The sequence below is a fragment of the Neopsephotus bourkii genome, unplaced genomic scaffold, assembly GCF_033783945.1.
Source record: "Neopsephotus bourkii isolate Nb327-2 ecotype Australia unplaced genomic scaffold, CSIRO-AGI_Nbou_v1 NB_1768, whole genome shotgun sequence".
Lineage (NCBI taxonomy): Eukaryota > Metazoa > Chordata > Aves > Psittaciformes > Psittacidae > Neopsephotus > Neopsephotus bourkii.
Window position 1 is genome coordinate 6,012,435 of NW_026902242.1, and position 26,829 is coordinate 6,039,263.

The window sequence follows — 26,829 nt, forward strand, 5'->3', positions numbered from 1 at the left end:
GCACCTGGCCCATCATTTCAAACAAGCAAGTGCTCACACTTGGAATGTAACAGCACAAAACTTGACCACTGGCCAGCCAGGCTCCAGGGTGCGATGTTCAACAAAAACTTACTAGAAATACTTGTTATCTTCCTTTGTGCAGTACCTTGCATCCCAAAGTTGTCAGGAATTCAACTAAAGTAAGAGCCCCTATATTTCTCTTCAGCTACTTGGTTCTGTCAAATGCACAGAAGCGAAGCAGAGAGACATTAGTGAGAATCAGGGTGACAGTGCCAAGGATGGCACCCATCATTTCACAACAACCCCCAAACCCAGCAGCACTTGTGTGAATATTCTAACCAGTTCTCAGCTACTGCTTGCACTCTGGGTCAAGTCACCCACTCAACTGTGCAGCTTACTACCAATACTAAAGCCACACTAGAGAGCCAAGAGCACTGAAGCAGCCCCTGACCACATGTCAAGTTGCAGTCATGTTCACAAAGTGGTGTTTTTGGAAAATGGTTTATTTGGGAATTACATCATATTTTCAATTTTCCAAAATACATCTTACTAGATGCCTACAAAAGAAATCTAAATCAGTACAACAATAGGAAATTAAGTTTGTTGTGACAGTCATTAAATATTTAATTCCACTAATATATACATACAAAATGCCACACAAGTTTGTTTACCCTTGGAATGTGTGCTGTGTCCCAGCAGTTGTGCTCCATCTCCGTATCCTCCAGTTCCACAACATGAAGACTCAATATTAACACTTTGTACATCCTTTATTATAGGCAAAAAAATCAGAAGTTTCTTGGTTTGGGGAAATAGGGGGGTTTAATAGAAATTGAAAGTAACTCTACAACTTCACAGCTGTGGTAGTTTGTCTACTGGGGTATCAAACTTGAAGTCTGCTGGGAAGAGATCTGGAGCTCGAGGATAGATCAGCCTGTAGGATTGTCTGATCGTAACATCAGCCACACCAGCAATATCACCAATTTCTAAGACAAGAAACAGAGAAGTGATTAGTTTCCACTTCTGCCATTTGAGTAGAAGAAACCAGCAAGCATCAACAAGTGCTACACACTTTGCTTAATTCCCGATTCTCCCAGCAGCCTGGTAAGAATGGTTTTAACCACAATGACTAATACTTTGTATATTTAACTGCCTTCTCAAAGGCCACAATCTAACTTACGCTATCAACCTTGAAATAATACTAGTTTCAAATTGGAAGAGGGCCAAGAGAAATGTGTCAGAGGCATGGAGCACTGTTTAGCATGCTGAGGAAACACTTGGTCAAGATGCACAGACACTTAAAATTTGTTCCATATTTAACCAAGTTTGGAATTAAAACCTTGAACTGCACGAAAGCATTGGCTGAGGACACTGACGGAGCAGGGAGTATTTTGTATTAACAATCACTCTTAAGAGACAGTACAATAGCTCAATGTGAGCAAGGATGAAGGCACCATGCTGTTTGAGCTCTAGATCACTCACATGCCCAGGACCCTGCCACCATGACAAAAGCTCCAGGGACAGAATAACCAGTGATTAATGCAGAACAAGGCACCACAACCTTACAGATATTCTCTTCCTAAAAGCAGCTCTCCACTAAGAAATTGCTAGATTTTAAATCTTTATCTGACCTAGACTAGACACATCAACAGAGCTCCCACAGCCAGCTACAAGCACTTGGATCCCTTTGTTACACCATGTTTAATCACTGCAGCCTTAGCTCCTTTCCTTCCCTATGCACTGCTCCTACACAGGCACAATTCTCTTCAGCTCCAGAAGCTGATCCACGCTGTTCTGGAGCTCGAGAGCAGCCCTGAACTTTTCCTGCCTTCCTATGGGCTACCCTACCAGAAGAGAGTAACGCCAAAGGTGATCTATTATCGAAGCCTGCTGTCCCACCACTTCCAATCTTCATCAAGGCTTGTAGGAGTTAAGGAACACACACTACTTTAGGTGATACCCTGACTGCTAGACTGTTTCAAGACTCTGTAATCTAAAACTGTAACACTACATGTGACTGCCCATGGTTTGCATATGGAGCGTTTTATCACAGAAGGTACACGTACCAATAGCACAGGTAAAGCTAAAATTATGCTAATTTGAATGCACTGGTCCACTGCATTCAAGAATCCAATTCCTAGGGCCAGAAGAAAGTGAACTTGGTTTATACTGAGCATAGCAAATTACTGCTTTCAATTTGGGAAGTGGGAGATCCTGGTTTGGTCCTTGCTGTATGCAATTAGAATAGCAGCTTATCACTCCTTGCACAGACCTCATCCAAATTTTACAGTAACATCCAATTCCCTTTCAAGCAGCAAGACATAGGGAAGGAAGGAAGGAAGATAATAAGGAAGGAGGTTTTACCTTTTTGTGTCCTTTTCTCTGCAGAAGCTTGTGATGCCATGTAAATAGCTGCAGCTGCTACAGAGATAGGGCTTCTCCCAGGAACCAAATCTAATTCCACAGCTTTACGGGCAATATGCGTTGCTGCCATTTGTACTTGTTTGGGGAGACCCAGATTGGAACAGAATCTTGACATGAAGTCTCCAGTTGTAATGAGATCAACACTGGTTTCAAGAGCCTTCAAAATCAGTTTAAAGCACCGGCCTATTTCCTTCTTTGAAATCCTGGACACTGCACAGATTTCTAAATGAAGAGTAAAAATTAAACTTCAGACTTCTGTTCCCCCAAAACAGTCAGATTTGATTCTCAATATATTAAGACCTCAAAGAAGGCCTATGTCACAAGGACCCCCATCATTAAATAAGCTTCGTATACTGTGAAACCTCCCAGTCACTTCAGTCAGTGAATGTTTTTTGTAAGGAGCTAACACAGTTTGCTTGGTTATGGCAATTTGGCCCTCAATGCCAGAAGCAGCTGTATCCCTGTCAGGGACCAGTTGCATATATTTACTGCAGAACTGTTGGTTTAAGTTCATGAGTCCCCATCATTCTTTCAAAGCAAAACCTTTTAAGTTTCACCCACATTCAGTGTGACTTTCAGCTGCCTATTTTAATACATTATGACCCATGCCTGAGAGCTTACTCCACAAGTGTAACACATTTCCCTTCCCTCCCTCCCCAAAAAGCGTCCTGTAGCTGAGAAAAGCCAATTCAACCAAGTCCAGGAATGAGAAAACCAACCTCCTACAGTGACAGTAACTAGACCTTTACTCATAGCAAAATTCAATCTGTACCACCAAAAACTTACCTTTAAATGTTCTTGGAACACCTTCTTGCCTACAGGCTATGTAGAGACAAGCAGAAGCAATAGCATCATTACTCCTTCCTTTCAGGCTCTTTTGCTCATACACTTGCTTGAATAAATTATTTGTTCGATCCTTCAATGCAAGAAGACTAAATTTAACTCAAGGCCATTTAATTAGCAGCAGTATCAAAAATTCATGTGCTCATTAGATTATGCTAACTAAGTCAATGCCAGAACAATTTAAGGACAGGAAACAAACTTACAACTATATTTCTAGGGAGGTTGATTCTGTCTGCCATGTTGGTGATCTCTTTAAAAGCATTCATCATTGCACGATCAGAGCTGCTCATAGTTCTGCGATTCTGGTACTTGGAATTCCCAAATTCATCAAAACTTGCTGCACCTGTGCCCTGAGAAAAGAACACTTCACTGTCAATAAAACACAAGCAACTTCCTCCTCATTTCAAGAGCAAACACATTCCAGCTTTATACATCTTAATTCAAGGCATTTGGTTCCAACAATTGGGCAAGTGAACATCACTGAAGTAAATCATACAATTCAGCAGTGTTCCAAACATCAGGTTCTATACTTGGCACAAGTCTCAAATGGTGAATTGATTTCTGAGGACAACGGAGCACACAGGGATTTTTCTCTCCTCATGTGACAGACACAGTTTGAAGAATAAAATGAATACTCTGTAGCCAGTGCGTGCATCTCAGTACTCCTGCCACCAGTGCTGAGGTCCATGCATCACTTGGGCTGCCTCTGCACTGTGGTGGACCGCCGAGTCAAGAAAACTGAATTCTATGGCCAAATGGAATACAGTTGCTACAGTGACAACTCAATTATGAAAATGAAGGCATAGGCAAAGAGAACATGTATTCAAATCCAATATGATACTGTGGTTGCTAGCAGTTGCAAGCCTTAATTGTGGCAAATGTAAATATCCATATATTCTGCCTTTCCAGGAAAACCTAAAAGAAAAGCTTTAGGTCTTTGGAGAAGTAAGAGCCATCAACTCAACTTGGCAGCTTTAAAACAAGCTTAAAACATGCTCTTTTTTCCCCCTTTGTACCATACAACCAATAGTGAAAACTGCATATTTCTATTAAATATGCAGTCAATTTTGCCCAACTACAGGTCTAAAATCTTTGTCTTCAATAAGCCATCAATCTTATACATGTCTGTAAATACTGCCATGTCTCTGAGCTGCCCACATGGAATCAGAGCTTATTTCCTCTCTCCTGATCCGTGTTCTTGGGAATTGCCCTTCTATTTTGAAACGGCCTCTAATTCTATAATCTCTGTGATACACATCTGCATTTAATACATGTTCTTTGGCTGACACTCACAATGCTCACTTTTGACCATTCACTTACACTGTTCCACTTCCCCACACCCAAGGACTCCAGTTACACCCCACTTCTGACAAGCTCACTGCAGACCTCTACTGCAAGACCCATATCTGTGGTGCACACATATCCTGCTGTGGAGACAGGACTCCAGCACAGGACGCTCCCTCCCAGGTTTCTCTATGACAGATGCTGGATACAAAGATCATTCTTGGTTTTTTCCTATTCCTTCAAACATCCTTTCAGATGAAAAAAAACACCCAGAAATGATCCTGGCAACAACATCCTGACTGCTCTAAAGTCAATGCCATTTCCTTGACTGGGTGAGCATCTCCAGCTATCCAAAGGTTCCTAGTAAGGTTTAAAGGTAAACAAAGAGCAAGAATCAAGCACATCAAACTTGAAGCCACAAAAAACATTACAAACATACCCGCAACATTAGGCCTTTCGTTTAGCAATTATGCCAGAACAGCTTCTCTTGGCCCAAATATACACAATTCTCTAATCAAAAGGCCACCACTCACAGGCCTGCAATGTGTTACTGGAGCCATCAAGTATTCCTCTTCACCACAGGGATTTCCCCTGGTCCACTATACAGCACCTAGAACATTAGTAGTAGTAGTAATAATAGTAATGGTTTTCCTTTACCTCTCATGTTTGCATTTCTTGCTTACAGTTACTTCTTCTGAACATTTGCTTATGTATATTGGAGCTACCAATGCAGCTATAGGCAAGTATTCTTACATACCCTGTCGGTATGAGCACTTCCCAAGAGTCATACCCAACATACAGCTCACAACTATACAAGGGTTAGAAAATACTCTTCCATCTCAACCACTTAGGTAAACCACAACTTTCCCTGCATTTACTACTGAAATGCATCAACGACTTTCCTTCTGCACCTTTCAATCGAGGGACAATCCTTTTGGCTTCAGCCCCTGACAATCATGTTAGGAGTCTGTGTCCCTTCATGGGAAAAACAGAAGCCAAACAGTTATAACTGAAATCAAATTGACTTTAGGAATTGTGTGTTTTACTGTGTTTTACTCCTCACGAGACATCTATCCATCTCGACAAAAAAAGTACCTGTCAAAGTTCTACCTGTCTGGCTTCCAAACAAAGCAGAAACCTCATGGATACAATCCTGGAAACAGCCTCAAAGATAAGTAGAGTGAGAAAACACCGTCCAGTGAACAGTGGCCATCTCTGAAGGGGCACAGTGGGGGTTGGTTTACAGTGTTGGCAACCAACAGCTTTGTATGCCTTTAGTAGCAGAGAGTATTAGTATCATCCACATCATTGACCTGATGTTATCCACAGCGCCAAGGAATGCCCCCAGATCTGGCAGTCTTCTTGTCCAGTACAACCAGCTCATACAGCTTGATAGAGCCTTTCTTCTTTTTCAACCATCAGCCCTTGATGTCTTGCCACTGCTTCTCAATATAGCGCTTCTAGATCCAGGCCACACAGTCTGGCAACAGCCAGCTTTCTTACAGAGGCATCTGATCAGAGGATGGGACTTCTGTACTAAGAGATGGCACTAGTTTCTTGTTTGACCAACCTAAATTCTCTTGTAATTGCAGTTACTACAAAAAGAAGGTGGCAAATCTTAAAAGTTTTCTCTTAGAAAAGAGTTCTTCACATCACAACAGCTCTAGAAGCTGCTTGCTCTTTTTGTTAAGGATTTTAGAAAGAACTGAAATCTTCAGGCAGTCAAGTCACAACTAATGCCAGATTTCACCACACAATTCATCTGCATCGGCCACCAGATCAAGGTACACAGTACCTTCAGAGATACAGGGCTGTGCCAGTATCCTAAAGATCTGTCTGACAAATGCAAACTAATTCTACCACTGCCAACTATACTATTCATCCTCTTCTTCAGTGACACATTAATCTTTCTTCCTAAACAGGCTGTTGCTGCCTCAGACAGATGGGTCCCTTAAGTACTAAAACCAATTAGTAAGCAATCCCTCCGCATGGGTAAAGCAGCATCTGTTTTGCTGCTAGTAGATAAAGACCATATACTCCCAGCAGAGAGGAGTCCTGAAGCAGCACAGAGAGGAGAGTACAAACCATTCTGTGAGGCAGAACTGCCCTATTCCCTTACTATTTCAAGGCAATAGCCAGTCATCAGCACTTGACTGTTGTACCTGGCAAGTGGTTCAGATTCCATTTCCACCTACATTCCCAGGAGTTTACAACAGATCTGATAATTCTCGTTGCACACCATATTAATGTCCCTCTCTTCTGGATTTTCCACAGCACAGGTTGTGTTTGGGTTTTGAAGTAGGGGCTTTTTGGTGGTGGGAGTGGTTTATTTGATTTAAAGATTCTATTATCTCTAATCAGCTCTACCTCAAGCAGAAAGGAATACCTCTGTTCCTTGTCCCCATGCAAAAGGAATCTTTGGCACACAAATCTGGGGTCTGTTCCAGGCCACTCTAAAAATTGTTAACTGAGAAAATACAATCTTGCCCTGCTTCATTCTCTGGCATTCATGAAGGCTGTTCTGTACTCTTGTCGGATACTACTTATCCTCCTACTGACTACACCAATGTCATCCTTATTCAAATACTGTGAATATCTAGGTCAATCCTCATCCCAGCCTACTGCTGGCAGGGACTTCAGACAACTGCTTCAGAAGTGTACTACTTCCTTTAGTTTTGCTGCAAAATTCATGCTCTTTCTGCACTGATAGGAAACCTCTTCAGCATTTGCTGATATAAGCTGCTCTCTGGGGAAAAAAAAAACAACAACCCAGCTCCTGATCCACAGTCCACATCAATGAGCTGACATCCCAGAGTCCCAGCTCAGTGGCAAACCAAACACAGGAATTCTTCTACTGAACACATCCTGGTTTGTCAAAGAGACTCCCAACTTCCTGTCTCTCTTCTGCAATTCCTCTATGTGCGAATAAAATACCCACGTAGGACAGATAGCCCTCTCCGCAATCTGATCCTGGTAGTTCCAGTACTCAGATGTTTTTATTCACAGCTCTCATGGGTTCATGCCACATGGACATTCCCACATCCTGTGTTCACTGGATGGCGCTCCTTGCTATGGCAAGTTTGGTCATACTTACTTTGGATGTTCTGGGCTACAGCAAAATTGTTTAATTACATGAATGTCCATCTCCAATTCTCTCTCTAGGGCTGCTATCCCTCTTATCTTATATGAGGATCTCAGGCTCCAGAGAGAAGAGGGTTAACAGCACAACTAATTGTTCACCTGGATACAAATTCTATACCTTTAGCTGAAATATCTTTTTGAACACAGGGGTTCTTAGAAGAGCTCAGAAGGTCATCCCACCTACTGAATCAAACTGAGCCTCCAGAAACAAACCCTGTACTTATACAGGCCCCAAACAAGACAACAGCGTGAACCTGGAGCAAACAGTCCATTTCTCCACCTGTCTCTAAAGATGTATTTCTGATCTTTATCACAGCTGACAAATCAGCAACAGAAATCCAAGCCCTGAGATCTACAATCTTTCTGGACCTATAGAGGTCACATTAAAACTCCAGTGATTCTACAACACTACTTCACAAAGCTACTTAGCAATGCCAACCTTTTTAATGGAACAGTGCAGAAATTTGTTGACCTGAATGGATTCTAAAATCCACCATAAGGCATCCTAAAATATGGTGGGCAGCAATGCTTGGAGTAGTCCAAAACATAAGCATCTACTTAGACAGTTCTTTGAACAGAAGGTTTCCTTTTCACCAGTGGTGAAAAATTAGCTGTCTGTATCTGTACTCACCAGGTGACTTCATCTCTGTGAAGAACTCTTGATCAAGAAGTATCCATACACATATCCCTACATGTATAAGTACATCTACTTCTTCATCCTAGCAACATCACTGGAACAAAAGCTTCTAAGAAACCCTAGTGTGTATGTACCCCCCCACACAAAGCAGCAATGCATTATTTAATAGTTATTTATCAGCAGAGAGCTGAGGACCAGCTCTCATGAAACAGGCAAGAAATCCACAAAAATCAATTTGGATCTTGCAGAAAAAAAACCAACCAGAACACAAAGGGCAACAATAAAAATTAACCTGAGTCACTACTTCAATCATTAAAGGCAGTGCATTTGTGCAATTAACCTTGCTTGTTTTCTCAGGGGAAACTGCAGGGGAAATGGCTGTACCACTGAATTTCAACACAAATGTACATTGTATACTTTCTTCTGGAGCACTCACACCATGAAAGAATTCTACATTTAGTGCTTGAATATTAACTGGAAGAACATGTACAATGGGCACGTAGAACTCCAGGTCTCTAATATTAATCTGATACAGATTTTATTACCAAAATATGACAGTTCAAGTTGGGCAGTACCAGCTATCCAGAACTCAAATCTAGTTATCTGTTATTTCAGAATCATCCCAAATACAAACACTTTCAAAGGGTTTCTTTAAAGATTGCAACATCAGCTTTTCTATTTATAGCAGCATACCAAGGAGTGGCAAGTAACCACAGAGCACTGCAAAGCTTTCCTCTGCTGAAGGGGTCAGGTCTTTCCTGCTACCCCCAGGAAAGGGCCACATTTTACAGACAAAATCTCTTTGTAAATACATTCTCTGAATATTTTCCCTACAGACATACAAATGTACTTGACATTAAAAACACTGAAATTTGGTAAAATTTAGTATTTTAAGTGTTACCTTGCCAATCATTGTACTCAAGTCGCCATCGCTCAACAAAGGATTCTGGGTATCCCCAACTCGAGATGGATCTTTTGTGGCTTTGTCATTGCTGAAAGTTCTCCACTCCGATCCTACATCTATGACCCGGTCACCTGAGTTCACAGAAAGCAACAGTCTCCATTGAGTTTGAAATATTTTATTAAATACCATAGCTCACATATCCACATTCTCCATTAGAAGAGGGCAGCCTGTTGGCATTCCCAAACAGAGTGATAACTTGCAGGACAACCTACCAAAATGTTCAGGATTTACAAGTTAAGCTGAAGGCAATGGGAAAAAGGCAAAATGCAACTAGAGCTGCAGAGAAAACAGAGAAACACATCCAAAACTTAGAAAGTTATAGTTACCCTTAAAGAGTATTGGTGAGGCCTTCAATACCAAAAGGAACCAAGACCCTGATATCAAGCTGGAGGTTGTGGTTGCCTACAACATTTGCAGAATTTAGACAAGTAAGTTACTGTAACGTAACAAGTTCTCTTGCATTTGCCATGTGTTCAAAGTTCTGCATGATAGGTAATTCACATGTACAATCTTATTAAGCTGTAATAAACCACTTCTGAGCATGAACTCCAGGTGCTTGGTACTCTGAAAGACACCACCTTCTAACCTACCATAATGACATTCTGCAGTTTGATTCTTGCTCATGACAGGAGGTCTGACCCTGCCCAACTCTGTTTATGATGCTTGACAGTATCAACAAATGATATACATATACAAAACTATTTCTTCTTAAACTCAATCTACCCTGTTAAACCTGGAAGAGTTTAACTAAAGATTCAGAGTAAGCAGAAAAAACACATTAAACACGTTCTGTGAATGATCCAACATTCACAGGTCTGGTAAAAGCTGCATCTCAAAGGCGAGGCCTACAGAGCAATACTATAGAAAGTTTTAAGAAAGCACATACAGAAAAGCACAAAAGGAACACTTTTCTTAGTGTTTTGCAGTAAAGCAGATTACAACTGTGTAGGATATCAGAAGAAACTACATTATAATTATACATTATAATTGTCACCCTGCTTTGCTAAATGTGAAGAAAAAGTCACTATCTTTATCAGTGTTTAAGTGTCTTATAAAAGAAACATCTGCCAAAAAAAGTAGATTTGACTGCACAAAAAATGTTCAGTATGGAAGTCTTAGGATGAAACCACAGAGGCTGATTTGAGCTGGTGAAAATATAAGCTGACAGACAAAAGCGCTCTTCAAACAATAGAAATACAAGATATGAAGCCACAGAAAAAACAGCAGTAGAGAGTGGTGTAACTGCACAACTACCACAGGGGATATCTATTCCAAATGAGGAATATTATTCCTACCATAAAGGAATATGCTTGAAATTCAAAGCTGTGAATGAAACATAAGGAAACACCACAACCAAAAAGAATACATTTAGGTTAGAGTTAGCTTGGAGGTGTTCTCACCAAGATTTGCCAGACAAGCTGACAGCTGTGCTCCACCTTTATTTACTGCTCTAATGAAAACAGGGAGAAGCATACATAAATAAAAACAAACTCGAAGGATAAGAATATAGCAGAGTTAAAAATGGCACAGATCTATTCTTTCTATTTCTTTCTATTCTTTCTGCAAGCTTAAATTAGCAGAGAGCATGTCCTCTAGCTCCTGGACTCCGTAAATATTCGATTCAGTAATGCTCCTTCTATGGCCTAGCAGTAACTTTACTTTAAGACAACCCCCTAATACTGTTTACAGCATCTAAAAAAAGCAAAATGTACTTAAAATTCTGGCATGGTATAAATAGAACACTGAGTACAGGGCAATGATGTAATATTTTTCCACACAAGTGGGAATGACCTAAATGACTCACTCAGGGATCTGCCTTCTTGTGAGTTGTGAACCATTCCTGCTCTAACAAAAAAAGCGTTATATCGCTGCCTGATTTGGCAAACATACTACAAACAGAAGATTGAGACTACTAGTTCAGAGTGAGAAAAGATTAAGTTGAACAAATCACTGAATATAAAGCATTTGTGTAATTAAGATGCAGTCTGCAAATACCTTTAGTTTGCCAAGAAATTTGCTATTGCAGAAAAGAAGTTTTTCCTGTATGTGCTCAGTCTTATTTAAAGCATACAGAGGCCCTAGGAAGTGCATTCCACCTTTCAAAAGGCTTCTATAAAAGTGATACAAGCTAGAAATATAAACAAAAAATGGAACAAATAGGCCAAAAGGTTTCCATAGGTGGAAAATATACTCAACTACAAGCAGCTGATCACCCCATTCAACACACAATCACACAAAAACCTCGTGGCATTTACCATCTGTAACTCTTCAAAACATAAGAGACAGTCTGGAACTGTGATGTTGGTACAGATGAAATCAAACCTCACCCTAAGTGATCAAAACAAAGTCTTGCAATACTAAAGTTAGTCTTATAAAAAGCAGTGCAAGGAACCAGCCTTAAAGACTGGCCCTGAGGTAACATTTCAAGTCCTAAGCTGAACTGGCTGGGTCACACACCACTGATAGGCTTTTCTGAAGCACCTGGAAAATAGGTCTGACAGTCAAACAGAGTAAATAATAAGCCTCCAATAAGTATCTTATAAAATCATCTCTGCTTTCTCCGATTATCATTATATTGGTTTTGGTAATGGTAACCAACTGTGATAAGTATGGGAGTGGCTGCTTATCCCCTGCACTACTTCCTTTTGATGCAGTCCTTTTGAACGAAAACAAGCTTCACTCGATGTGGTTACACAAGACACTCCTTTAAGCTTTCATCAAACCAATGAGATGGTCTCAGCTTCCTCCTCCAAAGTACATACAAAACAAAGCAGTTTACAGGACCAAATCTCTGTGGAACCATCTCCAGACTGATGCCTTGAAGCATCTTTCTGACCATGTGTATTCCTCCATTGCCCCACTTCATTTTGTCAACTACACTTCCAGTATTCAGTTACTCTTTAAAATACAGTCTAACAGCCTGTCACAGAGGCTCTAGTGAAAACACACACTGCAACCTTCACTGACTCAGGTTACCCACCATATGAAAAGCTCATTTAGTGAAATGCAGAACTGTTATTCAGAACGGAAAACCCCAGACCAAGGTTGCTTTTCTTCACAACTGCCAAATGCAAAGAGCATGTGCTACAGAAACACAAGAGGAAACTCAGGTCAGTATCAGAAAGTAAAATATCATTTCTAACTACTCCTAAAATTTAGCTTACAATTATACCTGTTTGCTCCCCCTCTTAACAGAGAATGCAATTTCTCAAGGGAAAATATTTTCCTTCAATAAGCCCTGAATTTACAATGACATATTTACAGAGAAATAATCCCAGCTATTTTAACATTGCAGTTACTCATAATACACATGTATTTTATTCTCTTTTTACATTTTGTATTATCTGTTATATAAAGACAATACACCTGCAAACTGAAGATGTTTAACAAAACAAGAAACAGGATAAAATTCAAGCCTCAAGCAATGTTATCTTCCATATCTAGTCTTGAAACAGTTCAGAGAAGGTATGTTCTTAAAGTCTCTTTCAGGGAAGCTTCAGTGTTAGCTGTCCATTGACTGTAACAAGCTCCATATATTATGAACTAATATTTTAATCTTAACAAATATGGTATTAAAGTTTCTTTGCATTTTAAATACATCGTGTAGCTAATGTTTCATTCTTCCAGTTAGTTAAGGAATCTGCTGCCATCTAGCGAGCACATACATTATACATTTCATTAAAAGCATTTTACAATGTCAAATTTAAGAAAAATAAGATATAGAATTACAATTCATTTCAGTCAGCTCCTTATTAACCAGAGTAATGAGGTGCTGAGGCAAACTGCAATGAAAATCCTTGGTAGCAGCCTACAAGATAGGAAGAATTGTGAAGACATGTAACTCTGCACAGAGCCAAGCTGAACTGAGCCTTGTATTTTCCAGGCCAACAGTCCCAGCTATGGCTCATACAGAAGATGCTCCAACCTCTAAATCACTTTTAAAACTCCTGTTGGACTTGCTCCAGCAAATCTCTACCTTTCTACTACCAAGGAGCCTAGAACTAGACAGAGCATTCCACTTATTTATTCTTACTTATTAGCTTACACACTGCCCCATGCAGTAGTACTCAACTTTATAGCTTCCAAAACTACAAAGTTACCTTGTTTTCAATAAATCATTAACACCACACATGCATTATCACCAACAGCCTATTCACAAGATTGAAATAAGAAACAGAACCAATACAGGCTTAAACAAATACAGGTTAAACAAAACCAACCAAATAAAACCCCACTAAAACAAGAAGCAAGCATACAAAGAAACTGACAGAAAACCTCAACTAGTTTTCAGTCATCAATAGCATCACAGGTACTATAGAACCTATAAGCAATTATGGACTGAAACAAGAGTAGGGCACTGCAGGCAAACAAGTGACAGAAGATTGAGCAGCTCCTGCTTATCAAAATGATGACAAATTTCAACAGACTTTCAGCTTCCTAAACCATCAACTTGTAATAATTCTGAAGGAAGGAAACGGAGTAAGAATGTTAAACAGTCTGGTGAACAAGTCTGGTCAGTTGAAGTTAAACCCCTTCAGGACTTGTGGCTTTTAAAAGACAAAAACCTCTAGTACTTGCAATGGATGTTCCAAGATGCAGAATCTCAATGAAAAGCTTTGCACCTGATATACATCACATCCCAGAAATAAGAGGCTTTGGACTCTTCTTCCATCAGAGGAGTTCAGGTCATTTGTAGACCTGTTTACCCTAAATCACTTTATCAACCTGGTAAGGAAGAAAGGAAAAAACATTCCCTAAATAGGATGATGCCAATTGTTACTGTTACTCCACTAGATAACTCTAGCACTTCAACTAATGGAAACATTCTTCATAGTGGCTCTCATGCACCTTGGGCTCCCAGCCTAGAACCCACTAACTAGAAAGTCTCCTCCACTCCCCAGGAAACTTTGTAACAAGAATGGAGCTCATCACCAAGCCTGACAAAACATGCCACCTTTTGGCATTTAAAGTTTCCACTGTTGCAAACATACTTGCTGAAACAGCTAGAACCATTATCCATCTTTAAAGGTGAAATGGGCTTGACTTACAACACAGACTATTTAAAATGCTGACTGAAAAAAGCTAGCAATTTACTTCATATTATGAATTGTCTGCATAAATCAAGCATCCATGAACGCTCATGCAAAAGTCATACTCAGAATTTCTTTAAGTATCAGCATCCTTTCTAATTAGTTTTCCTGTGGATGAAGAGGGTTTTTGGCAAGGACTAACATCTGTCAGACATTTTTTTAGTCCTCTGAATACCAAGTGCAGAAGCAGTAACCAGATATAAAGGTGCATCTCTAAAGATTTACGCCTTTTTATTTAAATAATAATTCAAACTGAGACCTCAAACTAAGTTTTAAATGTTGGTAATACAGAAAGAAACAACCATGAACATACACCCAAATATGAAGAGTCTTCAGCACCTGGAGGTACAAAGATACTAGAACAGGTGTTAAGTGGCCTCTACAGAAATACTTAAGCACCTTCTCTACTAAGAAGATACTACCAATAACTGATAAAAAAAAAAAAAAACAAACAAAAAAATTCTTTGGTTTTCAGAAAACAGGCAACTATGTATAGATGTAATCAATCCTAGCCCTAATGATTGACAACCTGAGTAATGGACTGGCCAGCAGAGAAGAAATCACAAAACCCCTTCCCACTTACTCATTATACTGCAGAGGCAAAACCCCAACATCTGCAGCACAGTTAAATCTTGTCTGCTCTTCACAGATCATACCTAAATTTAAGATGCACCATTTAGATCTCAAACTTTTCAGAAGCATCAGCCATACCAAATAGTCTGACAGCATTTCCTAACAGCCTCGCTGCCGACTACAAGCTATGGAACATTTTTCCTCCTACATTTTCTAACTGAACACTCAGGTATACAGAGAATCTGGAATCATCATGGCTTGACTTCGCGAATGAAGATTTGGGAAGGGCTTTACACATGCTTACTACAAGCACACTGATGACTAAGAAGGTCAATGTGGGATAGGCAAATCCTGTTGCAAAAAGCACAGCGAAAGGTCTCCTTGGGTATAGGCAGGGCACGATTCTTTCTGCATTGTCTTTTCTCCTCGATACTAGTTCTTTGTGAACTCTCAAAGGAGTAAACGGCATTACGTATGGTGTGCCTCCAAGTCTCCCGATTGGAGGCCAAGGTGGACCACTGATGGTAGTCAATATGGGCAAGGCTAAGGTATTGTTTCAGGGAGTTCTTGTATCTCTTCTTTGAGGCACCTCTCTTGCGGCTACCGGTGGCAAGTTCACCGTAAAACACAATCTTGGGGAGGCGGTGATCCTTCATCCTAGAGACATGCCCTGCCCAGCGCAGCTGCAATTTCAGCAATGTGGCCTCGATGCTGGTGACCCCTGCCTGTTCAAGGACAGTGACATTAGACACATAGCCAGTCCAATGGATGTTTAGAATTGTATGGAGGCAGCACTGATGAAAGCGTTCCAGGAGTCGCAGGTGATGGCGGTAGATGACCCATGATTCAGACCCATATAAAAGAGTAGACAATACAATGGCTCTGTAGACACTGATCTTTGTACTTTTCTTCAGGTGTTTATTACACCAGACTCTTTTATGGAGCCTTCCGAAGGCTCTATATGCCTTTGCTATTCTGTTGTCTATCTCTTTGTCGATCGTGGCATCTGACAAAATGATGCTTCCCAGATAGCTGAACTGTCTTAAGCTCTGACTCGCCAATGGTAATGTGGGGATGACGATAATCTTCTTGCGGTGCAGGTTGGTAGAGGACTACTGTCTTCTTCAAGCTGACTTCCAGCCCAAAAACCTCAGCCGCCTCCGCAAAGCAAGATGTTACACGCTGCAGAGCTGCTTCTCTGTGGGCAACAAGGGCGGCATCATCAGCAAAGAGCAGTTCATGGACAAGATGGTTTAGGGTCTTAGTGTGGGCCTTCAGTTGCCTTAGATTGAATAGGCTACCATCGGTACAATATCAAATATAAATGCTGTCTTGTTCGTTGAGGTCTGCCATAGCCCTTTGGAGCATCATGCTGAAGACGACTGTGAATAAGGTCGGTGCGAGAACACAACCTTGTTTCACACCATTGGTTATTGGGAAAGGCTCAGAGAATGCATCGCCATACCTGACTTGGCCTTGCTGATCCTCATGTAGCAGAATAATCATCTTGAGGAACTTGGGGGGACAACCTAATCGTTCCAAGATCACCCACAGGCCTTTTCTGCTCACAGTGTCAAAAGCTTTGGTGAGGTCAATGAAAGTTACATAGAGCCCCTTGCTCTGTTCTCTACACTTTTCTTGCAGTTGTCTGAGAACAAATACCATGTCTGTGGTACTTCTATTAGCCCTGAAACCACACTGACTTTCAGGTAGAAGTTCTTCTGCGATAGCAGGTACTAGTCTGTTCAATAGTATTCTTGCGAGAATTTTACCAGCAATGGAGAGCAGAGTTATACCACGGTAGCTTGAGCAGTCTGACTTGGCACCTTTTTTCTTATACAGAGTGACAATGATTGCATCACGAAAGTCTGACGGTATTTTGCCTTGTTCCCAACAGCACACAACTAGCTCATGAAATTTAGCGTGAAGTGCTTTGCCTCCGTGCTTCCATATTTCAGGTGGGACTCAGTCAACCCCAGCTGCCTTGCCAGTTTTCACCTGCTGTATGGCCTTAAGAGTCTCTCCCATGGTAGGGGCTAAATCCAATTAATTTTTCACCGGATGTTGCAGAATGTGCTGGATTCCTTCGCCTTGGACTACACAATTAGCACTAAAGAGGGTTTGAAAATGTTCAGACCAACGATTCAGGATGGAGATTTTATCTGTAAGAAGCATTTGGCCATCTGCACTAAATAAGGGGCTTTGAACCTGAAATGTGGGTCCATACACTGCCTTCAGAGCCTCATAGAATCCTCTGTGGTCACCCAAATCTGCACATAGTTGAGTCTTTTCTGCTAGGCTGAGCCACCACTTGCTCTGGATGTCTCTAAGTTTCTGTTGGAGTTTGCTACATGCAAGACGAAAGGCTGCTTTTCTTACATGGCAGAGTGGCTGAGCGAGGTGTGCTTGATGAGATGATCTCTTTTTTGTCAGCAATTCCTGGACCTCCTGGTTGCTATCGTCAAACCAGTCTTTGTTTTTCTTTGAGGAGAACCCAATGGATTCTACGGGGGACTGCAGGATGCTGTTTTTGATATGTTGCCAAAGCACTTCAGGAGAAGAATCTATAAGTTGGTCTTTAAGCCTAGTTTGAAGGTTAGCCTGAAAGCTGTCCCTCACTGCAGCTATTTGGAGATTATCAACATTGAGCCTCCTCCTTGGAATGCCGCCCCTCTTAGGTTTGGGCTTGAAGTGGAAATTAAGTTTGCAACGCACAAGGCGGTGGTCTGTTTGGCATTCTGCACTAGGCATCACTCTGGTCTGGCAGACATCACGAATATTTCTCTGGCACACTAAAACATAGTCAATAAGGTGCCAATGTTTAGATCGAGGATGCATCCAGGTTGTCTTCCAGCCGTCTTTCTGCTGGAAGATAGTGTTGGTGATGGTAAGCTGTTGCTCTGCACAGAACTCTAGTAAGAGATGACCATTATCATTGCAGCTGCCAACACCGTGCTTGCCTAGTACTCCTTTCCAGGCTTCAAAGTTCTTTCCTACTCAGGCGTTGAAGTCACCAAGGATTATGATCTTACCTTCTATAGGAACCTTTTGAGTGAGGTGACGCAGGTCGGAGTAGAATTTTTCTTTCTCTGCAGGGTCAGCTTGCAGAGTTGGAGCATATATGCTGAAAAGATCAACATGTTGCTTATTGTGCAGTGGAAGATGTACGGAGATAATACGATCGAATGACTTATCGGCAAATTTTCAAGTTTAGAGATGGGAGTTTTTAATCATGAAGCCGACTCCAGAAAGACGACTTTCAGTTTTGGGTTTGCCTGACCAGTAGAGTATATAGCCAGCACCATGTTCTTTGAGGCTACCTTCCTCATGAAGGCGAACTTCACTGAGAGCAGCGATATCGATGTTAAGTCGTGACAATTCATGGGCAATTAGCGCAGAACGGTGCTCAGGACACCCACTGTTCACTGTACCAAGCATGGTTCTGATGTTCCAACATGCGAGTGTCAATCTGGACACACCTTTGGAGGCAGGTGTATGCCTTTGTCTCTTTGTCTTTAATTGACCGCAACAGAAGATGTCCATTGGCCATGGCTAGCCAACCAGGCGGAGGGGGAGATGAGCTTTGGTTAGGCCACCTTTTCTAGGCCTCTCTCCATATGGAGCAAGCAGTGCTGTCCTTGAAAAAGGCTGCCTGGTCATTCAGGATGCTGCCGAACAAGACTGTCATCTCCTGGGCAAGTCTCGAGCGACCAACGTCCTGAACCGCCTGCATGCAGGGTTGGGTCTGCGGCTTCCAGTGCACCTTATCACCTGCCGTTTCGTCCCTCGCCTGTCGCTACAGGGCTTTGTAAGTGTGGGTAAACCCTTCAGGCCTGCGCAGTGGATTTATTTTAGGTGAGGCACAGCATGCACAGAACTGGCCTCACCCTTTACACCTGAGGTTTATCTGCCAGGGCCTAGCGAGCTTGGACAGTGACACCAAAGTCAGAATCTGGAATAAACATCTGAATATAAGTCAGAACCTCATTCAAAGCTTTAACAAGTTATGTATCCAATGCTTCTCATCAGGTGAAAACAGACTTCTGTTTCCAACTGTTTTCTAACTGTTTCTAAATTAACTTCTCCCAAACTCCTCACTGCTTCAACTCCTGCATGCTAAGACAACATATAATGAAACTACACAGAAGTTAAGGGATGTCTTAGATCAGGAAAGTGCTCCTCCCTAGCCGAGATGCTACACAGCTGTACATGCCCCTAGAATCACTCTTACTCTGCTCTGAAATTCAGCTCACCACCCTGCTATATTGAGAAAATTCAGTTACTTGTATTACACTGTAATAATGCTTTCAGCTCCTTCTGGTTTATCAGCTGACTTACTACCTTTTACGTAGTAAACAAGGCTGCAAGTAAAATACTTACTTGTCAAGAAAGGGATACTAGCCTTGTGTTCTTGAACAACATAATTCTCTCCCCATCAAGTCTGTCTGAAGAATGAGACACAGTCAATGTTTTAAAGGAACACAGAACTAACCACTTCTCCAAATCTAAAGAACCCTGCTGGTGAATTCTTAAGTCAGCACAAACACTCACTCTGCCATACATCCTAGAATGATTTGAGAGAACTATGGATAATAAAACAGACTTATGACAGCAGATAAACCTGGACATAGATTTGCAAAATTTTAGATGCATGCCATTCCAGGCTAACATCAAAAATCCATGGATAACTGCCAAAGTCTCCAACAGCTTTACATGTAAAAGGCAATAAGCAGGAAGAAAAGTTAACAAGCTGGAAACAGTTACTATGAAAAGATGGAACCTAAATTAACCCAGGAAAGGTAACAATGAGAAGGCAAATTAGAGTTTTTAGTAGACTGAAGCTATATTTAGAAGCAATAATAAACCAGCCACCAGCTTCAAGCACACTGACATGACAAGATTTAGTTGTTTCAATAGTGCACAGCAAAACAGCAGTTTACTCCAAACAAGTGAAAAAATGCAAATAAAAAACCAGCATACTGGATTTAACTTCAAATTTCCATATTGTTGAGACACTAAGAACAATACCTATAATTAAAAAGCAACTTTGAATAAAGAACTTTTTCAAAAAAATCCCTTTAAAAAGTAATAAACAGCTCTGCCTAAGACATGGAATTCAACTGCTAAAGCGGTTTCTCCTTTTCCTTGCCTCCTGCTCTCCCAAACTTATCCTTTTCTTTCCCTCCCAGCTACACACCTAATACAATCTCAGTCATGACACTAATTCCATCTCATATTCCCAGAAGATTGGTTACAACCCTGAAAATTATCTACACACCAGCTATTTTATCCTTTGACACAGCTGTACATTTAACTCACACTTTGTAGTATTTTGCCACAGCAAGCAAGAAAAACCTCAAGTGGAAAATATACTTAGTCAAAGACTCTTCCTCTGAGTTCAGCTACATTGTACTAAAAAAAAACCAAATAAAATCAGTGAAGTCACACTACTAAACACAACAGTAAATTAAATGCACGAAGTCAGCCTTTACCATTGAGCCCCACGTACACCAGCAGCACTCTGGAAAATATCACAGTATTTTCAAGTAAGCCTGTAACACTTTGGCTGCTAAGTATATTGAGTCTTTTGGATTTTTAACTGTTCTAACTGATCCCCCTCAGTGATAAAGATCCCACTAACTTTCAGCCAACCACCAAACATGTTCTCAGGCGTCCCTATTCCCATCAGCTACACTTGATGACCTCAGTAAGCACTGGAACTCAATTTCACAACTTTTCTATGTAAGAACAGGAAATGAAATCACTACTCTCTTAAGGGGAACTTGGATCAAGGAATGTGAAACAAAAACACAGAAGTTCTCATTCGGAAACAGAATTTTGCCTTCGCTCCTTCGAAACATCCCTATTTCACACCCATTACCCACAAACAGGCATCAAGAACTGGAGCTGGTTTTCTCCTTCTCTAAATTTCTTACCAGAACAGAAAACATTGAATATAAACGCTTCTGTTTGCTCATGCACTTTTCGATTACTTATCTTCATCTGATTTAATTGTGTTTTTTTCCAAACTACCTGTTAGATACCCTAGGTAATGAATTGAGCAGGTAAACTACATTGCTGAAGAAAGGCAAGGCAGAATGAGAGCAATCAGCATCACGAAAGTAAATGTTAAAACCTTTTAATAAAAAATCTATAGAAAGGCCTACTTAAAACATAGAACATGCTTAGAGAAAAACACACTACTTTTTTTTTAACCCTCATGTTAGCTGTAAAGAAGACTAAGACCATTTTAAACACATTTTGAAAATTCAACTTGGCAAAAGTTTCTGTAAAGATATTAATGATTCTGCTCATCAAAAATACTCACGATTTGAGTTCAAGAAGCCTGCAATGCTATTGATTCAGAAGAGAGGAGAGCATAAAACTCTGAAGCAAGAATACCTTATGACTAGGTAACAGAAGGTACACTAACTGAGACTTCTGAGAAGCTCCCAAGTTCCTAACAATGAAATGGATCAAGCAAAACCTCTCCCTCTTCTTCTAAAGCCAGAATTGCCTTTAAGTTGCTAACTGATGAAGATGGGCTTTTCTACATTTTGGTTCAACTTGTATGGGAGCCACACAGAGAGCTGAATATGGACTAAACTATTTTTAAGCAGTAACTTAGATGCCTATTACCATATTTCAATAGCAAATATTGCTGTGGCCATTTGAATTTCTAACCAACAAATTTATTATATTTATCAGAATTTATGCAACTTAAATCAGCCCTTCTTTTAACAAAGCCAGTAACAATCCTCCCCCTTGATTTTAAATGGTTTTATCATTTTAAAGGAAACTGGTACTCCAGGTTCAAGGTTTTAACATTTACTTTAATAAACTTTGTGGATGCTTGCTTTTTTGCATAAAAAGGAACTTATTTTAATTACCTAGCTAAGTTAGTACTACTTTTGCCACTACTTATTAAACATTCAGCTTTATGCTAACACCTGTATGAAAACCATGAATTCAGTACAAAACAAGAGCCAACAAAATCACCACAGTCTAGGACAGAGAAGAATATAAAACCATCTGAAATATTTAGCATCACTCAACAAATACCCTGATTATGCTCCCCAAAACAGAGGATTTTCTTCTGGTCATAGCATGTATAAAAAATTAATAGACATAAATGAGGTTTAAAGAATGACCATAACATAAACATGAAAAGTTCCCCATGCAAAAGGAATAAAAACAAGAACATGCACAGTAAGATGCTCATCCTAGGAAAGATACAGGAAAATGAACATGCAGCATGTTCTATGACAGCATGGTTCTCTCTGCTCTTATTCAAAATAACTTTCATTTTCTTTATTCCATTATACTTCAAAATACAGCTTAGACTGTGGAAGCTGCTGCCACATTAACTGAATAAGAGAGCTCAGCAGAATTCCAAAGGAAAAACTGGGTATTTACTTTGGATAGTCAATGCAAGCCTTAGGAGAAGCAATTAACAAGAACAGGTGCTGGCAAGGTTATAAAGAGTATTCCTCCAAGGCAGAAGATAACCTCTAACCAAGGGAAAACAGATTTTTTTTTTATTATTTTTTCTTTAAGCAAGTTATTTGAAAAAGAGCTTTTATTACATTTCTTATACTTTTCTGACTGAAACAACAGTAATTACGAAAGACAGAATATTGGACTAGACAGCACAATACCCTAATTCAATATTACAACATATTTACAAGCTTTTAAAAGTGTTGTTCTTTTCATAATGCAAGAAGTTACCAAAAGGCAGACTATTCAAAGCAAGAAGCTTTCGGCCAACAGAACATCATAAAACATTTAGGCATGAAGAAAAAGGCTTTTAATACTCAAAGTACTATATACCAGTTTTGTGGGAAAACAAATCTACACAAACAGGTTATATGGTAATTCCCAACAATATGAATAGCTACTTACCTACTACTAGCCCACACTCAGAACAGATCATGTCACCTGCTCTGTAATCCTCTACTAAAATGGAATCCGGATGATTTGGGCAAGTCACTCTTGGAAGTACATCCAAGCTAAGAATAAAAAAATCAGAAGCATTTGTTACTTTTAACCAAGCAGGTTGCATATCCAAAAGTGTAAGAGTTCTCTGCTGAAAACAACACTTTAGTAATACAGAATTTACCGTCATTTAAATGATAGAATATTAACCTTAACACCTGAGTTTCACCTTTTACATGCTGTAACACTATATTTAACAACCAAGACTTCAGGTCATCTTGATCTCCTAATTTTTCTGTGATGCATCCTTGTACCAAAACCACTCCAAATTAAAACATCAAAAATCTAGTTAACAGACTTCACTAAGCACAGTCTGACTCGCAGTCTATCACTATATGAAGCTCCCCAAGAAGCCAGTGGTGATCGCTTCATTGCAAATGAGTGTTTTCACTCCTTCTAAACAAATCAGTATTACCAGGTCCTTAATTCAGGAAGTACTGCAAACACAAAATACATGTTTAAAAAATACCTGGTTCTATCACTGGTTTAATATTTTCAGTATTTGAAAAAAAAAAAAAAAAAGCCCATTTTAAATTAAGCAACTCATTAATTGTTGTAGCTTAACAAAAGCAATCAGCTCACCAAGGGGACTATGAGACAACTGCTCTGTTAGCAGATCACACATGATCTCACACTCATGCATCTAAGAATTACAGCAGATATACAAAAAACTTTCTATAAAGCATTAGCACTATTTAACACAACAGCTTTTAGTTACTCAGTAGAGTAATAACCAGGTGTTTTAAAAGTAAATACCTCAATTCAAGCTACTAGTGACTGTTCAGTAATTACATTAAAATCAATCATTTCAAAACTGAATATTTACAATTGGTGCCTATATATTCATCAAGATCATTTTGCTCGAGCTAAAACGCAGAAGGCACAGGTGAACACAAAGATTTTGTCATGAGCACCCACCAACCTCAACCAGATTATGCCAAAATATAACTTCAAATCCTTTCAACTGCAGAAAATATCCTATCAAAACTTAAATTTATCTGAGTTCTCCCCTCTCCACTAGTCCATTATTTCAGTCTAATGTACACATGCCATCTAAACTTTTACTCTTTAGGTATTTCTAATGAATCAAAAGTACAAAACCATCCCATTTTAAGCAGGTAACTGTTCAGAAAGACTTGAAAACTGAAAATCAACATCACTATTAATAATAAAGCCTCCAGACAGAACATGTACATACCAGATCTTCAGATATAAATGACATCCAAATACTACACAGAAGCTCTTTAAAATACTTTCCTTCTCACTATTCCCAGCCAGTAGTTTCATGACAAGAAAACAGTAGACAAAGCATGCACCATCATCTGACATCTGGCTTTAACCCAAAGGCTAGTGACACACTAAGCAAAAGAAAACAAATCCATAAGCCTGGAAAAAAATACAAATGGTGTTTGGGTTTCGATATTATCTTCACAAAGCGTTCTGAAAATTAGTCTTCCTATCCCAATTTTAACTCATTTATCTATATATATATACACACTGTACTACTTTATAACATATATAACATTTTCTTTATAACATACGGGTTTGAAACACTATAGGAAAATGAAGGCAATACGCTTGAGTATACTATACTCGGTTCAGTATACTAAAGGAAAATGCATGGCACGTGTGTAAATGTCCGTCTCAGCAAATAGCTCCCGCGTTGTAATAAGACTACTATGAAGCACTCCCTAGATGACAGAAGTGGTTCAGCAGCAGTCGCAGAGGCACTCCATAGTCCCGCTCCATGGACCTCCCTTTATTTCTGACTTGAAAGAAAACCTCGATGCATCTCCAGGGAAAAAGCCCAATACTCAACAGGTCTGGTTACCGCCTAGTACCGGTACGGATTTAGGGTGGGAGCCTAAAAGCTGTTTTAAGGACCCGATAACCTGGAACCAAACCAGGGACCAGACGCCTGTGCTCAGAGGCTGAGCGACACCGGGAGCTCCGCACCCAGGCAATGCCCACCCGGCCTGCGCAGGAAGGCATTCGATCTCCGGCCTTATGGCATATCTCCAGCCCAGCCGAGCTAGGCGCAACCCGCGTTCCGCTTGGCCCTACAGGATAAAGGGCTGGATCACCAACGCCGGTAATACCGAGGGGCCCCGAACACGCCACGGCTCACCACGACACCCCCCCAAAACGCTCACTTCCCTTCAGAGCGCTGCCGATTACTAACGCCACGAAGCCGCAGATCGGCGGGCTCAGCCCCGGCGCTCCCCACCTCCGGCCGTGCTCGGCCCAGCCCACACAGGGCAACCCAGAAAGGCCTAGCCCTCCGCGGCCCTACAGCTACCCCAGGAACAGCGCACAGGGCGGCCCGACACACGGAAAGCCGGCTGCGCCATGAACCGAGAGTACGAAGCTACAGACACCGGTCCCTCCCCAGGCAGCAGCAGGGGCAACGCGGTCATTGCCTCTCCTGTGCCCTGGGCAGGGAGAGCTGGCGGCGCAAGCCCCCACCTTCCCCACCCCCCCCGGGAGACGGAGCCGGCCTGCCGTACCGGCTTGTAGACGCCATCTTGCTTCCGTCCTGCTACAGACCCGAATGAAGTCAAACAGTGCCTCAAGCGGCCCGCTTATATAAGGCCAGCGGAGAGGCGGTGCCTGCCCTGCTCGCTACGGGTGCTGCGAAGGCGCGCTCCCCGACGGCAAACCATGCGGGGTGGTGGTTGTGGATTAGGGATCGCACCCTGGATCTAATCGATCAAACGAGGCCCGCTCAAACGCCCACATACAAGCTCGAGGCTCCAGTTTACACCGTTATGCCCCAAGGGCCTAGCTGTATGCAAAATCAGTCTGTATATCTAGCAACAGCAAGAGATTTTCAAGCCCAAGCTGTAAAACAGCAGGCAAACACCTTACCCTTTTTTATCATTATCACCTTATGCCCCTCCTCACTGATAAAGAGAGGGATGACTAGGGCAGGAAACAGAAACTGACGTTACTTCAATGCTTTAAAATAATCAGGATTGAAGTCTGAACAGTTGTAAACTGGCTATCTATTACACAGATACAAAGGGCTGCTCATGCCACTTAAGACCATGTCTGCACTATACAAGAGTATTTTTCAATTTGCTAGCTTAAAGAAGAAAATTCAATGGGGTTGAAAAGTTTCCTTAATACTTGTTAATACTGAGTTAAATTCATTATCACACAACTTCCAAATGCTTTTCCTTTGATAATTCTGTTAATTCCTTTTGGAATAAAAGAAAGCTGAACTATTAGAAGATACAGATACTAAGATACAAATTTAAAGCATCTCTTTCTCCATTTGCAATGACCTTTTTCTCAACAAACCCCCAAAGAAGAAACAGTAATGAAAGCAGAATCACTGTAGCATCAATGTGAATACAGCATGTGGTATGAAGCTCCCCATAAACTCTGAAAAGTGTATGCAGCTGCATCTGCAGCAGATGTGCCTCATCAGCATGGGCAGTCCCACCAAGCTTTCCAGGTTTGTCCTGACTCCTCACAGAATCTGTTCAATGCAAAAGATCATCTGCCAATGGCTGTCAACAGCGGGTCCCTCCTGACCCTATTCTCATTAACTAGAACTGAGAGTTGAATTTCCACCAGAGCAAGACAATTACTTTCAGAAATGTTGCAAGAAATACAACAGATCGTATCTCAGCATTTCTTTATTCCCTGTCTGCAGCAAATTTTCAAACACTTGCCCATCAGCAGCAGGGAAAAAAGCAGTTGATGTGGCAGATGGTAATACCACTGTTAACATCTCTGTCAACACTGGATCGTTTGAATAACTTACAGAAAGCTCACCCAGCTTTCCCACCACAGTAGTTAGAACAGTAATCCTATTTTGAAACTTAATTGGTCATTCTGCAGTTGCTGTAACTTGCACACAAAGTATCTCATGC

General features: G+C 40.8%; 1 protein-coding gene across 1 annotated transcript; it reads right to left on the minus strand.

Moving 5' to 3' along the window:
* Positions 1–485: 485 nt before the first annotated feature.
* Positions 486–25,509, minus strand: GTF2B (general transcription factor IIB). The gene is made up of 7 exons (XM_061379260.1): positions 25,456–25,509; positions 22,856–22,962; positions 9,228–9,361; positions 3,468–3,614; positions 3,208–3,337; positions 2,362–2,643; positions 486–983 (listed from the first exon to the last, which is right to left on the minus strand). The coding sequence occupies exons 1-7, from the start codon at positions 25,470–25,472 to the stop codon at positions 850–852; spliced, it is 951 nt and encodes a 316-aa protein (XP_061235244.1). The 5' UTR covers positions 25,473–25,509; the 3' UTR covers positions 486–849.
* Between the last annotated feature and the right edge of the window lie 1,320 nt (positions 25,510–26,829).